The sequence below is a fragment of the Coloeus monedula genome, assembly GCF_965178545.1.
Source record: "Coloeus monedula genome assembly, chromosome: 6".
Lineage (NCBI taxonomy): Eukaryota > Metazoa > Chordata > Aves > Passeriformes > Corvidae > Coloeus > Coloeus monedula.
In genome coordinates, this window is record NC_138786.1 from 16,233,658 (window position 1) to 16,245,158 (window position 11,501).

The 11,501-nt window shown below is 44.2% G+C and overlaps 1 protein-coding gene across 1 annotated transcript in view; it reads right to left on the reverse strand.

Moving 5' to 3' along the window:
- SLC67A1 (solute carrier family 67 member 1) overlaps positions 1-8,816 on the reverse strand; it is a gene marked incomplete at both ends in the record, with an annotated part of 59,644 nt that extends 50,828 nt beyond the window's left edge. Inside the window, 7 exon segments of the mRNA XM_082283255.1 lie at positions 3,404-3,536; positions 4,677-4,822; positions 6,825-6,922; positions 8,308-8,541; position 8,545; positions 8,679-8,791; positions 8,793-8,816. Of these exon segments, the coding sequence (XP_082139381.1) occupies positions 3,404-3,536; positions 4,677-4,822; positions 6,825-6,922; positions 8,308-8,541; position 8,545; positions 8,679-8,791; positions 8,793-8,816 (749 nt within the window).
- Between the last annotated feature and the right edge of the window lie 2,685 nt (positions 8,817-11,501).

Below are 11,501 nucleotides of genomic sequence, written 5' to 3' on the forward strand. Positions count from 1 at the left end.
AAACAATTCCTGGGTCATGCAGCACAGATTCTCTACAGCCTTGTTAGAAGGAAAGCAAAAAGCAGCCAAATGCAATTAATCATAGTCCCAGAAGAAAGGATGAAATCTCTGTAATTAGCTACCTAGACTCATCTTTCCACTTTTGAAAACTAATCCAGCTGCCTTCTTTCACCTTTCACCCACAGGGTCTGCTGCAAATACGAAATCACCTCTCTCCAGGGATGCACTCACCTGCAGCAAGTGGCCCCACAATGGCTTTGCAGAAAATGTACGGGGAGGGAGAACCTCTGCAGAGTGCAAACAGAACTCCTTTTCTCAGTCACCTTTTGTGGATGAGCTGTTAGGGAGTTTGCACTCTCCAAGAACCTGTGTAGACCTCAGCTGAACTACAGGAGTTCTTTTCAAGATAGGTATTTTATATCCACAATCCTGACCCAACTGATCAATTACCAGAAAACATCAATTAAAAAGAAAACACTTTCCAAATGGTTAAGATTACAACTGCTTGTGTTAATAAATTGGCTTATACCTCATCCTCAGGTGGTGAAATTTGCCTGACCATCAAAGTTTTGGAAAACACGAGGGGAAACATAGCACTTTAGAGAGAAGAAGAGGAAGGGCTGGAGCTGGCGGTTACAGCTTAACAGCAGAGGTCAGGATCTAACATCCAAAAAATCCTATGCAAATCAGAACAAGACATTCAACTTCCCCAGGGCTCCCTTAATAAATAAGAGTTGACAAATATTATTCCAACAATGAAAACAAGAACAGACCAGCTCTTTAGGTCAAACACATCAATGGTAAATACAATACAGAAGAATAATACCAAAATTACATCAGCTGAGCAACTGAGACTGATTTCTACTCCCTCTCTTGTATACAAAGCACTGCTAACATATGAATAACGCTGCCAACAACAGACGGGGAACGCTGGCCAGCTTTGTGGTGAGGGAAAGCAAAGAACACAGAGTGGACAGAAATCTCCAGCTTTGCTCTTCCATGATACAGCAGAACCGCTTCTTTTCAATGGAAGGTGATTGGGTCATTCTTCTGGGGAAGAAAAAAAATGGAAGTGATTACGCAGCTCTAAGTACAACTGGAGCCTTCCTGTACAAATGTGGGAAACAGGGAGGGAGGATTAACATCCAGGCTGTGGGATACAGCAGCAAGGCCAAGGAGCCTCGGGCGTGTCCATAATGCAACACCCACTCCTTTCCCTCCAGGTCGGTGCCACAGACACAGCCAGAGGCGATGGCGATGCTCTGGGGGCTCTTTGGTGGCACAGAGCTTTTGTCAGCTCAGTTCCTGCTCTCCACCGATATCAGCCAAAACACTAAAGCCCGGTGGGTTGTTCCTCTAATCTTTCCACTGAAATCAGGCAGAGGAGCTAAGCACAGTGGGGTTTGGCTGCAGCAAAGGTCGCTACCAAACACCAGAGCAGCTTTCTCAGCCTGAAGCTACCGTATCAACCCTCTCTGTGCATCGGGGTGCTCAGGCGGGCCCTGCCAGCACGGTAGAGCTCGTCCCTTGCTAATAGAAACGTCTATCGTCCTTCCAGGGGGATGCACAGATCCTCACGGAATGAAACAGATGCTGCTGGCGGACAGGATGCTTTCCCCAGTCCTGCCGTAGGTAGGACTGAAGAGCAGCCCCGAATCCACTGCGACGGGCTGCTCGGCTGCCAGGCAGGAACAGCGAGCCGGAGCTGCCCTCCGCAGGATGCAAAGGAAACAACCCCCTGCATGGGAAAGCAAAGAGTTAGGTCGTTTTCCACCTGCAGCTGCCTTACTTTCCCACAATTACGGACAAGGTTCACTTTTCTCTGCGTTACGCTGCAGACACAAAGTTTAAGGTCCAGAAGCTTTCAAAGAGAGCAGGGAGTCTGGGAGCCTCCTGTTGTCTGACAGCACCAAGCCCTAACACCCAAAAGCTAGGCTGCCTTCAAGTAAATGCCTCTGACTAATTAAATGAAGCAGGAGATTGCCTCCCAATGCCGGTTTTCTATAAACCTGTGACTGATGCACACGCTGAAACTGAAACCCCATAAATTTTTGCTAGATAACAATGCTGCTTCTATGTTGATGTTTAAATACAGGCATATAACCAAAGCTGAGAACTGAGGTAACCTTTACTTTCAGTTAACACATAAAAGTCTACAATCACTGTATTTGATTAAAAAATAATACGTATTAAAACCTGCACTCAGCCAGCAACGTCTACAAATACTTTTAAATGCTGATCAGTTAATGTTATGTATGCCTCCAATTTAATTTTATGTAACCATGTAACTACAAAATGAATCTTCCTGGCCAGCCTTGTGTCATTTGTCCAACACAGCCAAGGTACAGCAGCCAACAGGTTTCAGGGCTGCTCCCTAAGGCTGCAAGGTTAAAGTGTTCTACTCCATTAACCTATGAAAGGATTTCACACACAAAATAGCATTGCTGCAGCACCAGAATGCACAATGGGGTTTAGAGAGCAACACATGGCACCCCACATCATAATCCAGCATGCCCTGTGCAAAACACCCAGGGGATCATGGTCACCATACACAGTCCACAGAGCTTATGGTATGGTATGGATTTTTACCCTCTATCCTATTCTGTAGAGTTATTGTAGAGTTATTTTAACCTGAATCTGCAGAAGCAAGTATCCATAATAAAAAGAAGTAGAGCAAAACAAAAGTTTGAAAGTTCACAAGGGATTTTTTTCCCCCCACCAGAGCACTGCTGGGGAATCCTCCAAGGAGATTGCAGCCACATGCACTTCACTGCCTGCAAAATTCTCTGGCACACCATACCTTTTGAGCATTTCTTTGCTATTGCACATTATAAGAGAAGGTGGCAGCCTGCTATGATGTGCCAGGCTGTGGAAGGGTAATATGGAATTGTCAGGTGTGTGCTTCATCTTGCTGTGACAGGGCTAGACCTCCTCACTCTCTTCCCCCACTGTCCCAAGCTTGCCTTCTTGTATCCCAAGATCTTGCCCTATACTGAGCATCCCCCAAGGACTCAATTTTCTCCACAAGCTTCACAGTGCTCCTCATTTCCATTTCTCAGTTGTACAACACCATTTCTTAAAAGCAGGCTATGCCCTGTGTGCTGCTTTTTACCACACTCTGCTCCGAAGATAAGACATTCAGGAGAAGGACAGAATCCACCTCTCAATTCAGCTTGTTTTAAAATATATTTAAGTAGGAGAAGGTGAGATTTTCAACAAGATCTCCTTGAAAACAGTGGGAGCATTCTTTGTAGCAGCATGGAAAGCAAAATTTTGAGTTCTGGTATGGTCCTCTACTGCCACCAGGAGTAAGATACCAAAAGCTGTAGGGCAGCAAAATATCTCTTAGCCAGCTCCCTCAATGGTTGCAACAAAATCAATACCAAACAAGTGAGCCACTCACCCGAGTTTGGTGGAGAGAACACCTCCCAGGGCAGAACCAGCAATGATGCCCACTCCAAAGCAAAGGCCCAGCTTCCCCAAAGCACCAGCACGCTGGGAAGGAGTAGTCATATCTGTAATAACCTTCTGAGCACCTGCAGGGGGGAAAAAATATCCCTTAAAAGAAGCTTGCCACGGGGTCTGAGCAGATGCTCCAGCAGTTCCTATGGCTTTATTGCTAAGCCATTAAGAGCTTTTTGTTGTTGTTGTTTTTTGGGGATTTCTTTCCCCAATTAAAACTTTTCTGGGTTGGTTTCTGGCCACAGACAGTTTCCCCAGCTCATAATTTTCATACTCTGCATGGAAGAGAACCTCTAAACAATGGCCCTCCCCTCTGGAAGCCCCACAGTCCATCAGTTTTGAACACAACAGCCTGATTAGCAGAGATTATCAGCTACACTGGGACACTCCATCAGTTTAATGTGGAGACACAAATCCCTTTGGGAGTACCTGGTGGTGATGGCGTGGGGGAGAGTTACAGAGACCAGGTTTCTGTTGGACTCGATGATCTTAAAGGTCTTTTCCAACCCAATGATTCTATACAGATCTTTATGCCACAGAAAGAGTGCCTGCCACAAAATGGTCCTTTCAATCCCAGGGCACATGCTCATGCACATCACTGAGTGGAATTGGTTCAGCCCATCAGTCATGAGAAACAGAACCATTCAAACCACTCAAGTAAACCACTTCAGAAGTGGCAAGAAGCATTATCAAGTCCTCTTGCATGAGTTACATGGACTTCTAGTAGCTGAAGTTTATGTCTTTTACATGAAATATATAGGAAAACAGAACCAGCCAAAACAGAACAGCTTAGTGGGTAATGGAAGGTGTTTTTGTAATAATGTTTTACCTTTTACCAGTATGCTCATTTTACCAGGAGAAAGGGAAAAGCTTTCCTGTAAAAAAAGCTTTCCTGAAGGCATCTGAGAAGTCTGGGATAACACTGCTGTCAGCAAGTGACTTTTACCTATGTCTGGATGGTCAAGGCCAAACAATTTCCTCAAGATTATATAGGAAGATGGGCCTGGAACTACAGACTACTAAACACTGCTTTCCATAGCCAATCCACCTGCTGCTTCATGTTCCCACCATCTAATCCCTGAGGACCAGTACCCTGAGATCTCCTGCCTTCCTTCATGCTGTTGAACTGTTGACTTCCACTAAAACAAGCAAGAAGCGGGGGAATCAGGCAGTAAAAGCAATTTGGAAAGCTACTCATCCCTGACTGACCTTACCTGGCATCCCATGCATGAACACTCCTGGCAGCCTGGAGAGGAAGAGGAGGGGGATGCTGGTGGAGAGGGACATAAGCAGGAAGAAGACACTTCCAGATGCACAGGAGAGGATTAAGGCTGCTCGGGCACCAAATTGATCCGCAAACCTGGTACAGAAATGGCACAAGGTTGTCGTGTTTCTGTTTAGGTTTAAAAAAACCCCAAAGACTTCATAAGAGTATATCAGTTTTGCTTCTATTTAAGGGGAAAAAACAACACCACATCTAAACAGACTAACAAACAACAACAAACCCCCCAAGCCCCAAAACACAAACAAGCAAAAAGCCCAGCTGGATCAGGTTTTGACCCAGCTCCAACTCTTTGCTGTAATTCAAGTCCAAGATGCTTAAAAAGCTGAAGTTGGACAAAGTCTGAGAGTGCCACAGAAAGGGCTCTGAGCAACAGGGGCTAAGATGGCCATAAAACAGGCCTTAGAGTTTCTCAGGGTAATTCCTCCTTCCTTCACTTGACTGAAGCTACGTATTACAGCTGGCAGAGGAACATTACCTTGCATAGCAATTAGTTGTGCTTACACTAAGAGGAACAGCTCCCTAAAAATGCCATGTTTGCTCTACAAACAGAGCTAAGCTTAAGTAATTAAAAGGTTTTGTGTTGAGGGAGAGGTACAGGTCAAAACTTTGCTGTTTACATGTAAGCCAGGGAAGTTTACATTTGCTGTTTGTAACCTAAAGACCACAAATCATTACACTGTTGGTGTGGGGATTTTTTTTTTTTTTTACTTAAGGGTAAAGACAGTGCTTTATGTTCTCATGTCGGTTTAGCAGCATCAAGCAAGAACCCAAAGGACTGAGCTAAGCAACACATTCTCTCCAATTCCCCTTTCTTCCTATTTTCTATTTAATTTACCCTTACACTGATATCAAAGCAGTCTCATGTCTAGAAAAATCCTTTTTATCTCAAACCTACACTGCAAATTTTGGCTTCAATCTGGCAATAGACACCTTCAGTCCCAGACAGATTCTGGTTTGCCTTTTTCCTTCCCTTCAGCAGTGATTCTGGGTATTAGTGAATGACATGCACAGAGGAGAACCAGATTGCAGGTGGCACCACATCCAGTACAGAAACACTACTCTAGGTTTGTGTATTAACAGAAAAAGCATTAAAAGTGGGCCCTTTTCACCATCTCCATTTTTAGGAACACATTTTCTTCCAAGCAGTACTGCAGAATTAAATGTTGGTGTTATTTTTTTTTTTTTTAATTTGTCCAAGGGCTGAGATCAGATGCTCAAAGCACCACACCCCATGTACCAGAGGGTCCTGTAGAGCTCCCAATCTACGTCAGCCAGAAAAGTCAATTCCATGCACAAAAACTGAAGCACACACCAGCTCCCTATCCATTTATTAATTTGTTAATCAGTAGCAAGATTAAGAAGAGATGTTAGATTTGCTCAGTCTCATTTTAGTTTTCTGTCACTGAATTATACATCTTTTTCAAGGTTTTATTTTTCCTGGTCTTTAGGGATGCATTCTCCCACCACTCAAATTTTTTAGGGCTATTTACATGGAACAGGAAAGTGTGTTCCATGGGGTAAAGAGGCAGAAAACCCTAGTCTTTTCCACTCTTTTCTTATTTTGATAGCTGAGTTCATAGATAATCTTAAAAGATTCTTAGATGTTCTTAAATGGCCATGCAAGTCTAAATTCATATTCAACATGGATGCAGATTCAGCTGAAGAAATGACACAACATTCAATTATTTTCATTGACAGCTCTACTTAACATCAATAAAGACCCTTCTTTTTTTTGGTTTCCCAGTCACAAGACACTTCTAAGGTTACAAATGGCTGTAAAATAGTTGCAGGATTAAGCTGTTAGGACCTGGGCTCTGAGGGCTCTGGTGGTTTAAGCCCATTCCCAGGATATTGTTACACTTAAATGTGTGTCATTAAAAGGTAGCTAAGTTAATATAAAGGCTGCTTCTATGCTGCAGTATTTCTAATAATAGCATTTATTTTTCCCTTGCTTATTATGAAATCCTCAAACATTTCAACAGAACCACAATCAAGAACTAAATGATTTTTATGAAAGTGTAAAAATGCCTGGCCTTTTTCAGCTATGTAAAGGGTCATGAGAAACGTTCTCACTTACCTTCCAAAAATATAGCCTCCCACAAGCTGGAGGACACCGAAGATTGTCTGGAGGTAGCCAAACCCCACTGAGTCCAAACCTAGGCTCTTTGCCAAGTACTAAAAAACAAACAAACAAACCCAAAAACCAAACCCAACAAATAAATTGAAAAGAATCATGTTATATTTATGAATAAACATATTAATGTCTGTGTGGAGAAGATCACAGCTCCAAACAATGACTTCCATCAGCTCCCCACCCCTATAGATGAAATCTTCCTCAGGCCAGACACTGGTTGGTTAATAAAGACCAAATGTCTCTGTCCCATACCCTGAAGGACAGGGGGATGTGATCAAAATCATCAATTTTGCACCAGGTGACAAGTCTGTATCACCATTTACCTTTGCAGTTCAACACAGCTGCACATATTCAGCAACTGCTAAGGGGGATGAGGGAAGTTTTAAGTGCCTTCCTGCCTCCAGACCCTGCACCTGAAGCAGCCCAAGCATCCTTTGGGAGATGACTATGGAAAAGCCTTGGAGCTGTTGTTTAATCAAGCAAGCCAGAATCAATACAAGATGAGCAAATATTGCCATTACTGGATGGTACACCCACAGCCTGAGATTGCAAAAAACACTGATGCACACCTTGAAGAGCCACAATACTTTGGAGTTTTTAATTTAAATACTTTATATTCAAGGGACAGCTATTTCTGATTCATCTTTTTGTTGTGTCACATTTTTGTTTAGCCTGGAGGTGCAGGGAGACCTTATCTCTGTCTACAACCACCTGAAAGGGATTTGTAGCCAGGTCAGGTCAGTCTCTTCTCACAAGAAACTAGCAATAGGACAAGAGGAAATGACCTCAAGTTGTGCCAGGGATGGTTTAGATTGGATATTGCAAAATGTTTCTGCACTGAGGGGATTGTCAAGCACTGGAACACAGTGCCCAGGGAAGTGGTGGAATCACCATCACTGGAGGTATCATAAAATGTGTACATGTGGCACTTAGGGACAGTGTTAGGTTTCTGATTGGACTCAATGATCTTAAGGGTCTTTTCCAACTAAAAGTCCTCACTGATTCTATAAAATCAGACAGAAGAGTCCAGTAAGTGAGAAGCAATGAATCCCACTGAGCTGGTTAATTACACACTCAGAAAAACCCACCTTTGATCTGAAACCTCTGCTTCCTGATAGCTGCTGGTTGGGTCACTCTCACAGTCCAAGCAAGAAGACACAAATTACATCAGCTTCACCCAGAGCCCTCAGGCCAGGAAAGGGCTCTTGGTGCTACTACAGCCCATGTAATAAAGCAGCTTTTATGGCCTGGGTGTACCCTGGAGAGAGACACAGCCTGCCTGCTCAGTAAGGATACCAAGTATTCCTTTCCGCTTCAAGAATACCATTCCTCTTTCCTGCTAGAAGCTATCTTCTGACTTTGCTGGAAAACTACAGAGCCTGGCATTGAAGGAGATGTGCTGTGAAGCAAGAGAACCCATACTCACAGGCATGACTCCCATCTGCATGAAGAGAAAGGTCAGGTCTAGGGCTGCAATCACATAGGCAACACGGATCACTTGTCCCCTCTTGGCCTCTCCTAAGTAGCCACTCTTCCCCAGCGTCTCATTCCTCATTCCTGAGGCTTCTTCCTCACCTTCAGAGCTGGTTTTTGCATTCATAATGCTCACAGCACAATGACTTGTTGCAGGACAGGCTGGAAAATGACACGAAGGCACTTCCTAGCTGAGAATGTGAAGCGTAGATAAGGCGCAGGAGTTGTGTGCACAGTTCAAAGCTTACAGTGTGAAAGGTGCTGAGCCAGCATGCCGTGGATTTAATGTTTCTTTCTGTCTTTTCTCCTCTTCCCTTTGCTTACTTGCTAGGCAGGATCAAAAATAACCCTGCATCAAACCACAGATCTGGTTCTTCAGCCTTGTCCCAGGTGGGCTCACTGCCCCAAGCCCCATCACAACAAAGATCAGCTGGAGTGTCCCAGGGAAGTGAAAGTGAACATTGCCCCAAACAAGAGCACATGATAAGCTCTTCAACTCTTTTAACTGTTTCACTTCCTTCACTTCTATTGCCTCTGGTGGCTCAGGAGAGATGACTGTTTTAATTCTTTATTAAAGGCACTTTGCTTTTACTTTTGGAGGTTGCAAGTGAAGCTTACAGCAGAACAGCTATTTCCAATTCCAGAAGGTTTATACAGATCCCAGAACACAGGTCTTACATGCAGTCAGACCCCCTCTCACCAACACCTTTACTTGAGCCATTTTCCCTCCTTTACCAGGTGCTGCAAATTTATAGTAATTCTGAGCTAGCAAATGTTCACATGTGACTCCACTCAGACTACAGATTACCAGCCAAGGTCAAAAACATTAAAAAAAAAAAAGGTATTAAATCCACACAAATCATGAGGCTGACTGCCGACTGGGGAATGAAATAAATAAGACTTATTTGGCCTTTGGGAGTTTTGTTATTTGCTTGCTTGTTTACTTAGGGCTTTATTTGTTCGTCTGCTTGCTTGTTTGCTTGGGGGTTTATTTGTTTGTTTTCTCACTCGTTGAAGCCTGGAAGTCTGGTTGAGGATTATCTTTATTTTGAAGAGAAAAAGAAGGCAGAGATTCCAATGCTCTGACTTTGTAGAATTATAGAACTTTTGGAAGGAAGGGAACTGGAGATCTCATCCACCCTGCTGCTTGAACACATCAGTTCAACTGTAGCTTTTTCTAGGCAAGCTTTGAAAATCTCCAAGAAAAGAGATTTTCCCCTTCTCTAAGTATCTGGGAAAGAAGTTTTTCCTACTGCCCAATCTGAATTTCTTGTGCTGCAGCTTGACCATGTCATTCAGTCCCCCTAATTTAGTAACACCTCTGCTCAGAAACAGAGTCTTGACTCGCCATGAAGGCTGACACAGACACATCAACACAGATGTCTGCTGGCTTGGGTCTGGAGTGGTTGTCAGAGCTCTAGGATTCCAACCAAGCCCGGGGAGAGTGAACTGTAAGATCTCTGGGCACACCTTTTTGCTCAACATATCACCACTGAGCTCTGGGATTTGCTGAAGGCTGCCAGGCTCCACCTCCTGGCAAAGGAGGGAGAAGTCTAAAGGTTAAATCTCTCACAAGGGTTGGGTACCATATCACTGGAGATTGCACAGAAACAACCCTTCACAAACGCAGAGCATGAGTGAAAAAAGCACCTTTAAAAATTACTTTCCTACAGCAATACTGGCACTCAAGCAGACCCAGCTCACAAGATGCCAGAATCTGTATTTGTTACTGAGCAAGGACGATTACCCAGCATGTGTCCCAGTTTAGCAAGGGATCAGTGCTCAACATTTGGTTCATCTCAGAGCAAAACAATGGATTCGCCTGCACTTTGAATGTCCTTCACTACAGTACCAATATCATCACTCCCTGGTTTGTGCTGGATAGACACAGTGCACAAATTATCATTGAATAGAAGAGTAAAATTAATGACAGAACTCTGTTTATGGATGTTTCAAGACAACCAAAAAAGAGACTCATACAAATGCAATGTAAAACAGTGCTTACAGGAAACCTTCCTGCCTGGGACTGTTTTGACTGGTGAGTTTGTCTCAGCAGCAACTGAAAACAGATCCCAGCAAGGCGACCGGGGAAGCAATGACTTGCAGATGCAGCCACTCTCCACCAGATAGGAGCCTCGTCCTGCCAGTGCAAACAGCTAGCCAGCCACATGCTCTCCCTTGGATTTGGCTTCTTTTTACTGGCATTGACAAGGGAAGTGGAGTGAAAAACCAGAGAGTTTAATTTCCAGCCTCTGGGGCAAAAGGCACAGTTCTAAAAAGCAGGAAGCTAAACTTGGTGCCTGGTGTGGAGATGTCCGTGGAGAATAAGCTCTGATCATCAGTTCCTGTACACCCCTGGATGACTCAGCACCCAAGCCTGCTCCTTAGCATCCCAGATCAGGCTGCAAGTAAGGAAGTGCCCTGGGCCCAGCTAGGTGATCCTCTTCTAGCAGTAGTCTCCTCGGGCAGGATAATTTCTCTCCCCATCCCAGCACTTTGACCCACACAGGACAAAGGCAAGAAGGTGGCAGTTTTAAGCCATCTTTGCAAGTCATGAGCCAGGTCATGTCCATGCTGCCCTGGCCCCAAGGATGCAGGGATGAGCTGTATTCTCCAAACCTGGCCCAGATGCTGGCAGCCTCAAAGCATCTCAGTATCCTCTTGCAAGGTCTTCTGCACAGGAACTGGGACTTCCCTGACTTTCAGCACCTGATTTTTAGACTCTTGCCCCATGAATCAGTCGGTCTAAGGGCTGAATGTGGCAGCAGGAGCACTGATGGAAATATAGCCAGTGTGAACAACACAAGGCAAATTCTCCTCCTCCCCTGAGTGAGAAGTCTGACTGAAAATGTCTGCAGGAGCCTAAGTATGATGAAGATTAACCCTGTTCCCAGCTATGCTCTGCTGAACATCACGTTTGCAGCCATGCAGCTCGGGGCCAGCTCATTTATACCTGTAGTGATAATGCACCACTAATGACAGATGGCATAAGCTGGCACTGCACTTTTATCTAAAGGCTCCTTCTGGCTCAATTATAGACTACACCATGGGTAGCACTCAGTCACAGACAAGCCATCTTTGAAACACAAAATTAATTTTGAAACTGGGGAGGAAAGGTTATGAAGAGGAAATGAATTTTCTTGGGTA